General features: G+C 46.6%; 1 protein-coding gene and 1 pseudogene across 1 annotated transcript; both read left to right on the top strand.

Annotated features, from left to right (window-relative positions):
* The first annotated feature begins 820 nt into the window (after positions 1–820).
* LOC123141956 (probable serine acetyltransferase 5) lies at positions 821–2,119 on the top strand. Its single transcript, XM_044561005.1, has one exon. It carries the CDS (start codon positions 910–912, stop codon positions 1,861–1,863), a length of 954 nt encoding a protein of 317 aa, XP_044416940.1. The 5' UTR covers positions 821–909; the 3' UTR covers positions 1,864–2,119.
* A 269-nt stretch (positions 2,120–2,388) lies between these two features.
* LOC123080417 (uncharacterized) lies at positions 2,389–12,593 on the top strand (annotated as a pseudogene).
* Positions 12,594–14,327: the final 1,734 nt, after the last annotated feature.

The raw sequence follows: 14,327 nt of genomic DNA, 5'->3' as shown, positions 1-14,327 counted from the left end.
GGCCCACAACTCTCACCCACCCACCCATTCACCCACCGGCTCCGGCGGCAATGCCAGGATTTTTTTAGAAACATCTCCTTCATAGTATTAATCTTTGCAACAAGAAATAACAACCGTGAAGATGCCGGAATCATATTGAAGCGACAACATCTGCATAAACTTGACTAAATATATACTCCCTCTGTTCCGAAATAGATGACTCAACTTTATACTAACTTTAGCACAAGGTTGTGTCATCTATTTTGAAACGGAGAAAGTATTTAGAAACCCTCTTGAATCGTCCATCTAAAAGGATGAGAAGCCTTAAATGTTGAATGCACTTAGACTTGGGAAGACCTCTAGAAGAAACCAAAAGATGTTCACCAAAACGCCAAAGAAACGGATTATACCAACAAAGGCAAAAACAAAAAAGACCAACACTGACTCATCGGGATCCATGTGAATGAATCTGCGACGACACAAACCTAAAACCCGCAAAGTGAACCTACCAAATCTACAGGAACACAAACTCTCTAGCTTCATGACAACGCCAGTGAGCACCGCCACGGCAGAAGAAGAATCAGAGTACCTTCATTCTCATCGCATCCTTCGTCAGAACATTGCCGACGAATTTCGTAAAAATCACGCTGATTAGCCTGACAGCACGGCGGCTGGAGGCAAGGGAACCAGAAAAAGTCTCCGACGGCTGCCCTCCGAATCCTTCTCCTCGTCGCCAAAGGTTCTATTCTACTCCACCTGACCAGACCCGTTCCTATTTTTTCGGGGCCCCACTTGCCCGTCTCGTGCGCTCCGTTGGGCCTCGGCCTTTTCTGCCCCCGCAATCTGATCCGCAGGCGGCCCGCAATTCCTCCTCACCCACACACCCACCCACCAGCAGCAATCCATCCATCCCTCGCAGCTCCGGCGGCGATGCCGGCGGGCCAGCAGCCACCGGCGCGCGAGCCCGACGGCGGCGACTCCAACCACCACCCCCACCCGCCGCCCCCCACGCCCGCGCTCCCGTCCGAGGTGGTGCCGGCCTACCCGCCGCCGGAGTCGGAGGACGACGAGTCCTGGGTGTGGACGCAGATCAAGGCGGAGGCCCGGCGCGACGCCGACGCCGAGCCGGCGCTCGCCTCCTTCCTCTACGCCACGGTGCTCTCCCACCCCTCCCTGCCCCGCTCCCTCTCCTTCCACCTCGCCAACAAGCTCTGCTCCTCCACCCTCCTCTCCACGCTCCTCTACGACCTCTTCCTCGCCTCCCTCACCGCGCACCCCTCCCTCCGCGCCGCCGTCGTCGCCGACCTCCTCGCCGCGCGCGCCCGCGACCCCGCCTGCGTCGGATTCTCCCACTGCCTCCTCAACTACAAGGGCTTCCTCGCCATCCAGGCGCACCGCGTCGCGCACGTGCTCTGGGCGCAGAACCGCCGCCCGCTCGCGCTCGCCCTCCAGTCCCGCGTCGCCGACGTCTTCGCCGTCGACATCCACCCCGCCGCCGTCGTCGGCAAGGCCATCCTCCTCGACCACGCCACCGGCGTCGTCATCGGGGAGACCGCCGTCGTCGGTGACAACGTCTCCATCCTCCACCACGTCACCCTGGGTGGGACTGGCAAGGCGGTCGGCGACCGCCACCCCAAGATTGGGGACGGCGTGCTCATAGGTGCCGGCGCCACAATCCTCGGCAACGTCATGATTGGAGCCGGGGCCAAGATTGGGGCTGGCTCCGTGGTGCTGATAGATGTGCCGGCGCGGAGCACGGCGGTGGGGAACCCTGCCAGGCTCATCGGAGGGAGGAAGGGCGAGTCCGACAAGGACGAGGACATGCCCGGAGAGTCCATGGATCACACCTCCTTCATACGGCAGTGGTCCGACTACACCATCTGAGAGAGCCATTGTCCAAGGTCTATTACTCATCCTCTGTATCAGTAACCGTGTTGTGCTACCAAATACGTAGTGATTTTGTTTTGGTATTGTTCGCTTGTGGATGAACATCAACTGTAGTCTAATGTCAAGTGTGTATGGCCAATTGTTTCTTCAGCTGAGCGACCATGCTCGGATACTGATAGTGGATGATTGATCAATGAATAATTTTGTGATCTACAATGGATTTGGTTGTATTTTCAATCATTTGCTGGATTAATCGTGCTTTTCTGAGAACATAGGTCATGGATTGATCAAGCTTCAAGGGCATATTAGATGACGCTATTATACCGTGTGAAACAATTTATACCATGATGATGCCACATACTAAATTTTAGACATGTTTTCAGATCCCAATTTCATCATTTTACTTGACATAAAATCAAATGTCACTTGTATTAGAGATATTAGCTAATAATTCTCTCTTAAAAGTCTGGAATGGGTTGATAAATGTCGTTCCAATTCATCCTTTTTCTGAACTTCTTTAATCTGCCAGTGTCACTTGACAAAGTTTATGAAAGCATTTCCCCAAAATATAAGGAAAAAAAAATCTTGTTCTATCATTATGAATCTGGTTGAAGTTCATGCTCATTTATTCCATATATTTTATTTATTTATTCATCTCTTTGTAGTTGTAGAACGTATGGTTTCACAACCATTGACCTCCCACATGCTATACCTATATATCCACCATTTTGATATCTGATGAATATAAAAAATACTTTTCTTCTGTCAAAACAATGTCGCCTTCGTTGGATGGGTCAATGAAGACTAGGAAAACACTATTTTCTGAATTTTATACCACACTTGCCTTCTGAAGCTTCCGGCTGACTGTTCAAAGTCATCTAGTCAACAAATTCTGAAGTCTTTCGAGCTCAGAGCACCATCTATATAGTGACGTGCTGGGAGGAGTTCCTGTTCATTCACGCTTCACAATGGAGACAATCATCTCTGCGGTTCTTGGTGATCTTGTCGGCAGAGCTATATCCTTTGTGGTCGAGAAGCGCCGCGAGAAGACAACCGCTGAGGAGGATCTGCAGAGGCTGCGCCAGCTGCTTTTGAGGATAAGTGCTGTTGTCGAGGAGGCCGAGGGGCGGTGTGTCACAAACCGGGGGATGATACATCAGGCTAGCACGATGCGAGAGCAAATGTTCAGAGGGTACTACCTTCTCGATGCCTTCAGGTGCAGAGAGAAGAAGACCGATGGCGAGGAGGTGAGTCACTTCTTGTTTGCTCAATCCAATTTCAATCCGGCTAAGCGTTTTCGCCGCCTTTCTAGCAACACTCAGATTGAGAGCACAGTAATTGTTAGAGTAAGCAGTCAGGAGCTTAAACAGGTTGTTCTTGGCCTAGAAAGCATGGTTGTTGATACGAAGGAGTTTGCTATATTTCTGATGAGCTACCCTCGCATGTACCGCCAACCCTATGGCGCATATTTATTTGTGGACAAGTACATGTTTGGCCGCCAAATGGAGAGGGAACAAGCCATCAGCTTCTTGCTACAAGCAGAGCTTCCGTATGGAAATGTGGGTGTCCTTCCCATTATTGCTTCTGCATTTGTTGGGAAGAGCACTCTTGTGGACCATGTTTGCAACGATGAGCGTGTGCAGAATCACTTCTCCTTGATCTTGCTCTACATTGGAAAAAACCTTCAAGATGAAACGATGACAACTTTTAGAGATCATTGTGTGATCAAGCATCAAAATATTTCCTTGGATGAAGAGAAGTCGTTGGTTGTCATTGAGCTCTTTGGGGACGTTGACACGGGGGCATGGAAGAGGCTACTGTCTGAAAGATGGATGACACTTGGGAGCAAAATCATAATCACTAGCCGATCAGAGAAGGCGGCCAGTCTTGGAACAACGGAAGCCATCAGGCTAAGTTATTTGTCTAAAGAAGCTTATTGGTATTTCTTCAGGATGCTCGTGTTTGGTAGCACGGATCCGGAGGAGCACCCAAAGTTAACATCAATAGCCATGGAGATAGCCCTAGAGATGTGCGGATCTTTCATATTCGCACATACTGTTGCTGCCTTACTGAGAGCAAATCTTAGTGTTCGGTTCTGGTGCACAGTCCTCAGACACCTTAGAGAGTACAGGCAGAAGAATATCTTGTTGTTAGGTGAATATCCTGCTGATGAAGATCAGCCTCGGTATATTTGGAGCTTGGCTAAAAGGCGGCGAGGTTCTGAGTATATTAAGTTCCTTCTGCGATGTAGTGACTACCAAAATGGGCCTGCTTCTCACAGTGGGATTCCGAGGATAACACTGATGGATCTTCAATCCGGCACCTGGAGCACTATGCCACGGGGAAAATTTGAGGTATTGTCCTGGAAGTCTCTCATACCACCGTACTACAGCTACACAACTGTCTGCGAGTTTGTCAGGTACGAGAAGTACCACAGCATAGAGGAATAAGAGAAGCACTCTTTGGCACTGTGGTGACATTGCTTTGAGTTACTGGTGGGTTCTCTTCCTGTCCAAGGACCAAGGCTCACCAGATTGGTCGATGAGACTGCTTGCTGGTCTAAAAGTTGATCTGGTTCTTGAGTATCGACTCAATCCTATATTGAGTATTGTAACTGGTGCCCAGTACATAGGGCTCCTTAAATACTGATTGTGCTTGTAATAACTTGTGTACTCTTCATCTGAATAAACAAGCCCTTGACTAAGTGGCTGATATTTCTTCTGACTCTCTTTTCACTTACTGTATAAAACTGACATATCTTGCCAGTACTAATATCTAGCTTGTTTCCAACCACTTGAGAAGCCTGTTTGAGTTACACGAATGACGGCACCACTCAGAGAGAGTGACGAAGGACAAGTACCCTGGGCATCCTAAACTTTGACGGAGATCCCTAGAAGCAGTTGGTACAACCTCTGCAGATCCTGCTGTGAAGTTTGGCACTTTTCAGCCATGATGCTGGTTAACGGTGTCTTGTAGAAGAAGACATCACTCACACGAGTCTGGGGAGTTCAGTTCAGGCAACCTGCATGCCTTGCTACAAAGATCAGTACCACAAGTGAAAATCCATACGAGAGTTCGGTCTATCAAGATGAAGAAACAGCTGAAAGAAGAACACCACTGCCTGATGGACTGGGGCAGGGGTGTTGGAAAGAATGGAAGAAAATGTGATCTCACTGTTGACAACAACAGGGGGAAAATGGGGCTTCAATTTTCCACCATGCTGACCTTCCAATCAGAAACAGTAACTTTTCTTCTGTCGTAACAGTATCGTTCGCTGGATCAAACGCCTATTCTATGAATTTTTTGCACAGTTGCTTTCTGAAGCTTTCAACTGACCTTTGAAGTCACGAGAGCAACTGCCTAACTCCGCAAGCTGAACTGCAGTTGCCTGTTCGTAGCACTTCTCGACCATGATGCTTGTTAACAGTGTCAGAACTTAGAAGAAAACAACACCCGTGCAATGTGGGGATTTCAGATTTCAGACAACCTGCATGTGCTGCTACAAAGATCAGTATCTCCATGCAAGGAGTTTTGGCTGACAAGATGAAACAACAGTAAAAAAACACAGTGAGTGAAAACAACCAATGCCAGATTCTGCTGGTGTTGGAAAGAACAGGAGAGTGTGATTTGACTGTTGTTCCCAGCAAAAGAGACATGCAGCATCAAGTTTCCACCATTTCAACATCCTTTCAAAAAAACAATACCTTTCTTCTGTCAAAAGTCAAAACAATGTCGCCTTCAGTGGATGGGTCAATGAAGACTAGGAAGTAGGAAAACACCTATTTTCTGAAATTTAAAGCACAAGTGCCTTCTGAAGCTTTCAGCTAACCATTCAAAGTCATTGAGTCAACAAATTCCTAAGTCTTTCTAGCTCAGAGCACCATCTATCTGGTAAGAGGCTGGGAGGGCTTCCTGTTCGTTTGCGCTTCACAATGGATGCAATCATTTCTGCGCTTCTTGGTGATCTTGTCGGCAGAGCTATATCCTTCGTGGTCGAGAAGCGCCATGAGCAGACAACCGCTGATGAGTATCTGCAGAGGCTGCGCCAGCTGCTTCTGAGGATAAGTGCCGTTGTCGAGGAGGCCGAGGGACGGTGTGTCACTAACCGGGGGATGATACATCAGGCTAGCACGATGAGAGAGCAAATGTTCAGAGGGTACTACCTTCTCGATGCCTTCAGATGCAGAGAGAAGAAGACCGATGACGAGGAGGTGAGTCTCTGCTCGTTCGTTCAATCCAAATTTAATCCGGCTAAGCGCTTTCGTCGCCTTTCTAATGACACCCAAATTGGGAGCATGGAATTTGGTAGAGACGTCAGTAAGGAGTTGAAACATGTTGTTCTTGTCCTGGAAAGAATGGTTGCTGATATGAAGGAGTTTGTTATATTTCTGATGAGCTACCCTCGCATGTACCGCCAACCTTATGGTGCATATTTATTTTTTGACAAGTGTATGTTCGGCCGCCAAATGGAGAGGGAACAAGCCATCAGCTTCTTGCTACAAGCTGATCCTCTAGGGGCTGGGGGTTTGGGTGTCCTTCCAATCGTTGGTCCTAGACTTATTGGGAAGAGCACTCTTGTGGAATATGTTTGCAATGATGAGCGTGTGCGCAGTCACTTCTCCTCGATCTTGCTCTACAGCGGAAACAGCCTTAAAGATGAAACGGTGATGACTTTTAGAGATCATTGTGTGATCAAGCATCAAAATATTGCATCAGGTAATGAAAGGTCATTGGTTGTTATTGAGCTGGTAGGGGATGTGGACGAAGGAGCGTGGAAGAGGCTGATGCACTCTGCTGAAAGATGCATGACAAGTGGGAGTAAAATCATAGTGACTAGCCGATCAGACAAGACAGTCAGGCTTGGAACAACAGAAGCCATCAAGCTAAGTTGTTTGTCTAAAGAAGCTTACTGGTATTTCTTCAAGATGCTTGTGTTTGGAAGCACGGACCCGGAGGAGCACCCAATGTTAACATCCATAGCCATGGAGCTTGCCCTCGAGATGTGCGGATCTTTCATCCATGCATATCTTGTGGCGGCCTTACTGAGAGAAAATCTCAGTGCCCAGTTCTGGCGCAGGGTTCTCAGAAACTTTAGGAAGTACATGCAGAAGAACGCATTGTTGTCTGGTGATTATATTGACGAGGATAAGTCTCGGTATGTTTGGAGCATTGCTAAAACTCGGCGAGTTTCTGAGGATCTTAATTTCTGTGTGCTACATGATAGTTACCAAAATGGGCCTGCTGCTCATGCTCATGGCGAAGTTCCGAGGATAACACTGGTGGATCTTTTTTCTAGGACATGGAGCACTGTGCCGCGGGGCAAATTTGAGGTCTTGTGCTGGAGGTCTCTCATACCACCGTACTACAACTACATATATGCTTGTGAGTTTGTGCAGCACAAGAAAACCTGGCTATAGGTGTCTTCTTGTTACTCGATCAATTATGTTTGGCATACCACATTGTATGTAGTATTAGACTTCCTTGCTTGCTGGTCTAAATGTTGGTGCTTGATTTAAGTTCATCTGGTTCTAGACCTATCGATCTTATATGTAGTATGCTGTAATTGGAACCCAGTATCTCATCATGTAGGGCTCCCTAATTACTGATTGTGTTTGTAGCCACTTGTATACTCCTCATCTCAATAAACAAAGCCTCTGAATAAAATTTAGTTGATACTTCTGCAGACTCTGTTTTCACTTTTCGGACAAAGCTGATATATCTTGCTAGTACAAATATCTAGCATTGCTTCCAGTGACTTGAGAGGCCTGTATCGTTTACACGAAACAGCCGCACTGCTCAGAGAGAGACAATGAGCACTTGAGCAGGACGACATTTGTCGAGGATCCCCAGAAGCAGCTGTTGCAGCCTGCAGTTTTCCTGCTTCTGGCATTTCTCAGCATGAGGCTGGTAACAGTTTCTTGTAGAAGATAACATGAATCACGACTGTCTGGGGAGTTCAGGTTAACAAGGTGAAGTGACAGTTGAGAGAACACAGTTGGCGAGCACAACTAATGCCAGATTGTGCTGGTGTTGGAAAGGACGGAAGAAACATGGAGCATCAAGTTTCCACCATGTTAACCTCTGAATCAAAAACAGGTACTTCTCTTCTGTCACAACAATGTCGCTTTCGTTGGATGGGTCAATAAAGATTGGGAGAAACACCATTTTCTTAAACTTGTAGCACACGCTTCAGTCATAACATCATTGCCCTTTGGTGGATGGGTCAACAAAGACTAGGATAACACCTACTCCTTCCGTTCATAAATATAGGATGTTTTTAACTTTTTTCTGAATCGGATTATATACACATTTTAGTGTGTTTGTTCATTAATTTCAGTCCGTATGTAGTCCATATTGAAATATCCAAACCATCTTATATTTGTGAACAGAGAGCGTAATTTTTTTTTTTTGAAAATTGTAGCACAATTGTCTTCTGAGAGCAACTCAGCAACTGTATAACTCCTTCAAGCTCAGAGCAAACCTGCGAAAGGTTGGGATGGTTCCTGTTTGTTTACACTTTACAATGGAGGCAGTAATTTCTGCAGTTCTTTGTGATATTGTCAGCAGAGCCATACTGCCTTGGTCAAGAATTACCGCGAGCAGACAACTGCCAATATGCAGACATTCACAGAGCATGTGGTAAGAAATCCAAACAATTGAAAAAAAATACAGACCTGCGCCAGCTGCTTCTGAGGACATCTGCTGTTGTTGAGAAGGCCGTGGGGTGGGGTTTGGCAAACCGAGGGATGATCCATCGGGTTAACGCGATGAGAGAACAGATGTTCAGAGCAGATGAGTGATTCAGTGAAGATTAGAACACCTATTGGATGGGTCAACGAAGACAGAACGCCTATTGGATGGTTCAATGAAGACTAGAACACCTAATTTGTGGAAATTACAGAACAACTGCTTTCTGAAACTTTGAGCTGATCGTTCAAAGTCACCAAATCTGCAACTGCTTAGTGCTTGTCTGGTTAATCCCCTCCACAAGGGGATTGAAGATGATTGGAGGGGATTGAGGAGGATTTTGACTTGTAGGGGATTTAAGTCCTTCCAAGCTCAGAGCACCTGAGTGAGAAACTGCCTAACTCCTTCAACCCCAGAGCACCATCTATCTGGTGAGAGGCTGGGAGGGGTTCCGGTTTGCTTGCACTTCACAATGGAGGCGCTCATCTCTGCAGTTCTTGGCGATATTGCCAGCAGAGCTATATCCGTCGTGGTCGAGAAGTGCTGCGAGCAGACAACCGCTGAGGATGATCTTCAGAGGCTGCGCCAGCTGCTTCTGAGGATATCTGCTGTCGTTGAGGAGGCCGAGGGGCGTCATGTCACAAACGAGGGATGATCCACCGCTTAGCGCGATGAGAGAGCAGATGATCCCAGCATACTACCTTCTCGACGCCTTCAGGTGCAGCGAGAAGAAAACCGGGGAAGAGGAGGCGAGTCGCCGATCGTTCGCTCGATCCGCATTCAATCCAGCTTAGCGCTTTCGTCACCTTTCTAGCAACACCCAGTTTGAGAGCATGACAATAGTATGCAGAGAAAGCAGCAGCAAGGAGTTGAAAAAGGCTGTTCTAGGCTTAGAAACCATGGTTGCTGACATGAAAGAGTTTGCTATATTTCTGATGAGCTACCCTCGAATGCACCGCCAGCCTCGTAGTGTGTACCTATTCTTGGACAAGTCTATGTTCGGCCGCCAGATGGAGATGGAACAGGCCATCAGCTTCTTGTTACAAGCGGATCAGCAGATTCTAGGGAATGGAGATCCTGGTGTCCTTCCAATTGTTGGTTCTGCACTTATTGGGAAAAGCACTCTCGTGGAGCATGTTTGCGACGATGAGCGGGTGCGCAGCCACTTCTCGTCGATCTTGTTCTACACTGGAGACAGTCTCACTACAGGTGAGGGCGGTCGACCTCCTATCTGGGAGCGCCGCCGAGCCGCGGGGCAGGTCTGAGGTGCTGTTCTGGAGGTCCCTCGTACCACCGTACTACAGGTACATGTATGTGTGCGAGTGCAAGTTTGTGCGGCACAAGAACAAGAACAACCCGATTGAAATGGAGCCATAGAGGTGGTGCATGCATGTTTTGAGTTCTTGATTGACCGATCATATATTGGAGTATGTTGTGGTTGGTACCCAGCCAGTAGCTCATCGTTTAGTTGCAATCACTTGGTGTATATATATACTCTTGTCTGAACAAACAAGCCTTGCAATAAAATCCAGTTGATCTCTCTGTGTTTCATTTCTTGGACATATTATGTCCTGCTAGAAGGTATCAATCATCTGAGATTTCTTTAAGTCCCATTTTATATAGAAAAATGTATTTTTCTTTACAGAAAATGGCTTACCAGATTGGCATGTGCTAAGACTTCTGGTCCAGTATTGGTGCTTGATTTGAGTTGGTATGGTTCTTGAGTTGATCTTATGTTGGAATATATTGTACTTGGTACCCAGTAGCTCATCATGTAGGGCTCACTAATTACTGATTATGCTTGTAATCAATTGTGTCCTCATCTAAAAATCAAAGCCTTGGAATAAAATCCAGTTGATATTTTTTCTGACTCTGTTTTTCTTTTCAGACAAAGCTGATATATCTTGCTAATACCTTGTTTCCAGTGACTTGAGAAGTTGAAAAGGTCATTTCTTTTAAGCAAATGGCCGCACTGCTCAGAGACTGCAGAAACAACCACTACTTGATTCTGTAGGTGTTTGAAAGCATGGAACAAAGTTGTGACCTCTAAATCACCATGTAGCGTCAAGCTTCCATCATGTTGACTTCTAAATAAAAAATAGGTACTTTTCTTCTGTCACAACAATATGTCGCCTTTGTTGAATGGGTCACAATGTATACTATGAGAACACCTGTTTTCTGGAACTTGCAGCACAATTGCTTTCTGAAGCTTTCAGCTGACCGGTCAAAGTCACCGAGTCTGCAGCTGCCTAACTCCAAGTTCAGTGCACCATCTATCTGGTGAGAGGCTGGGAGGGAACCCTGTTTGCTTGCAGGTTGCAATGGAGGCGCTCATTTCTGCAGTTCTTGGTGATCTTGCAGGCAGAGCCATATCATTCGTGGTTGATAAGTGCCGTGAGCAGAGAACAGCGGAAGAGGATCTGCAGAGGCTGCAACAGCTTCTTCTGAGGTTACGTGCCATCGTCGAGGAGGCTGAGGGGCGGCGTGTCACGAACCGAGGGATGATCTGTCAGGTTAGCATGATAACAAAGCAAATGTTCAGAGGGTACTACCTTCTCGACACCTTCAAGTGCAGAGAGAAGAAAGCCAATGATGAGGAGGTGAGTCTTTCCTCGTTCATTCAATCCAAATTTAATCCAGCTAAACGTTTTCGCCGCCTTTCTAGCAACACTCAGACTGAGAGCATGGTAATTGGTAGAGAAAGCAGCAAGGAGTTGAAACATGTTGTTCTTGTCCTAGAAAGCATGGTTGCTGATATGAGGGAGTTTGCTATATTTCTGATGAGCTACCCTCGCATGCACCGCCAACCTTATGGCGCATATTTATTTTTGGACAAATATATGTTCGGCCGTCAAATGGAGAGGGAACACGCCATCAGCTTCTTGCTACAAGCTGAGCCTCTAGGGGGTGAGAATTTGGGCGTCCTTCCGATCGTTGGTCCTGGACTTATTGGCAAGAGCACTCTTGTGGAACATGTTTGCGATGATGAGCGTGTGCGCAATCACTTCTCCTTGATCTTGCTCTACAGCAGAAATGACCTTAAAGATGAAACTGCGATTGCTTTTAGAGATAATTGTGTCACTAAGCATCAAAATATTACCTTGGATAAAGAAAGGTCGTTGGTTGTCATTGAACTCTTAGGGGACGTGGACAAAGCGGCATGGAAGCGGCTGCTGCAGTCTGCTGAAAGATGTATGACACGTGGGAGCAAAATCATAGTGACTAGCCGATCAGAAAAGATGGTCAGGTTTGGAACAACGGAAGCCATCAAGCTAAGTTGTTTGTCTAAAGAAGCTTACTGGTATTTCTTCAAGATGCTCGTGTTTGGAAGCACGGACCCGGAGGAGCACCCAAGGTTAACATCCATAGCCATGGAGCTAGCCCTCAGGATGTGCGGATCTTTCATCTGTGCATATGTTATTGCTGCCTTACTGAGAGAAAATCTCAGTGCCTGGTTCTGGTGCAGGGTTCTCAGAAGCTTTAGGAAGTACATGCAGAAGAATTTATTGTTGGCTGGTGAATATTTTTACGAGGATAAGCCTCGGTACGTTATGACCATTGCTGAAACACGGCGAGTTTCTGGGGATCGTAAGCTCTTTCTGCTCCACCATAGTTATCAAAAAGGGCCTGCTGCACAGGGCAAAGTTCCGAGGATAACACTGGCGGACGTTCTATTCAGTAGATGGGGCACTGTGCCGTGGGGCAAATTTGAGGTCTTGTGCTGGAGGTCTCTCATACCGCCATACTACAACTACATATATGCTTGTGAGTTTGTGCGGCACAAGAACACCACACCGTAGTACTCTTCTTGTATACTCGATCAATTATGTTTGGCTTACCAGATTGGCATGTATTAGAATTCCTTGCATGTTGTTCTAAATATTGGTGCTTGATTTTAGTTGATCTGGTTCTAGACTGATTGATCTTATATGGAGTATACTGCAATTAGAATGCAGTAGATCGTCATGTAGGGTTATGTTTGTAATCATCTGTATACTCTTGATCTCAATAAACAAATCCTTGGAATAAAATCTAGTTGATATTTCTGCAGACTGTTTTCACTTTTTGGGCAAAGCTGATATATCTTGCTAGTACCTTACTTCGAACGAACGGCTGCACCGCCGCGAGATTGTGCAGGATGAAAGAACAGTTGAAAGAACACGGTGAGCCAAGACAACCATTGCTTGATTGTGCAGTTGTTGGAAAGAACTTAGGAAAAAAATTGTGATCTGGCTATTGATTCCAATGGTGCAAACATGCAGTTCAAGTTTCCACCATGTTGACCTCTAAATCAAAAACTGGTACTTTTCTTCTTCTGTCACAACAACGTCGCCTTTGTTGAATCGGTCGATAAAGACTAGCTTTCTGGAAGTTATGTAGCTTCAGCTGACCGTTCAAAGTCATGGAGTCAGCAACTTCCTAACTCCTTCAAGTTCTGGTGAGTCTAGGAGGGGTTCCTGTTTGCTTTCAGTTTATAATGGCGGCACTAATTTTTTGCAGTTGGTGATATTGTCGGCAGAGCTATATGCTTCGTGGTCGAGAATTGCTGTGAGGTTACGTGCCGTCATTGAGGAGGCTGAGGGGCAGCGTGTCACTAACCGAGGGATGATCTGTCAGGTTTGCATGATGAAAAAGCAAATGTTCAGAGGGTACTACCTTCTCGACATCTTCAAGTGCAGAGAGAAGAAGACTGACAATGAGGAGGTGAGTCGCTCCTTGTTCGTTGAACACAAATTTAATCCAGCTAAGCATTTTAGCCGCCTTTCTAGTGACACTCAGACTGAGAGCATGGTAATTGCTAGAGAAAGCAGCAAAGAGTTGAAACAGCACTCACGACAGTCTGGGCAGTTCAGGCGACCTGCATGGCTGCTACAAAGATCAGTACCACAAGTGAAAATCCACACGAGAGTTCGGGCTATCAAGATGAAAAAACAGCTGAAAGAACAACAGCCCTGCCTGATGGACTGGGGTCAGGTGTTGGCAAGAACGGAAGAAAATGTGACCATGATGCTTTCAACTGACCTTTAAAGTCAGGAGTCAGCAACTGCCTAACTCCGCAAGCTGAACCACAGTTGCCTGTTCGCAGCACTTCTCGACCATGATGCTTGTTAACAGTGTCAGAACTTAGAAGAAAACAACACCCGTGCAGTGTGGGGAGTTCAGATTTCAGACAACCTGCATGTGCTGCTACAAAGATCAGTATCTCCATGCAAGGAGTTTTGGCTGACAAGAAGAAACGACAGTAAACAAACACAGCGAGTGAAAACAACCGATGCCAGATTCTGCTGGTGTTGGAAAGAAGTAAGAACAGAAGAGTGTGATTTGACTTTTGTTCCCAGCAGAAGAGACGTGCAGCATCAAGTTTCCACCATTTCGACATCCGTTTCAAAACAAATACTTTTCTTCTGTCAAAACAATGTCGCCTTCATTGGATGGGTCAATGAAGACTAGGAAGTCGGAAATTTGTAGAGTGAATTGCAGAAAACCACCACATTGAAGCATAGGATTGCAGAAAAGACTCTTCTACGAATTTGTGCCAGAAAACACTGATTTTTGTCCTAATCATTTGCAAAAAACACTGATCGATCGTTTTGGGCATTTTAACCTCGATTATGACAGATGGAGCCCACCCTTTGCTGACGTGGCGTAATGGTCTTTTTGCCAAAATCTCCTCCCCTCCCTGAAAGTTTTCCCCCCAAAAACGTCCTCCCTCGTCAGTGAGCACGCGGTGGCCGGCGGCAGCTCGGCCGCAAAGCGGAGTAAGCGGCGGCGGC

The sequence above is a fragment of the Triticum aestivum genome, chromosome 1B (assembly GCF_018294505.1).
Source record: "Triticum aestivum cultivar Chinese Spring chromosome 1B, IWGSC CS RefSeq v2.1, whole genome shotgun sequence".
Taxonomy (NCBI): Eukaryota; Viridiplantae; Streptophyta; class Magnoliopsida; order Poales; family Poaceae; genus Triticum; species Triticum aestivum.
Note: the sequence above shows the minus strand (reverse complement) of the source record. Positions and strands in the feature narration are given on the sequence as shown.

What these genes read in the sequence shown, in the direction of transcription:
- LOC123141956 (XM_044561005.1), top strand. Translation starts at nt 910, where the DNA reads ATGCCGGCGGGCCAGCAGCCACCGGCGCGCGAGCCCGACGGCGGCGAC.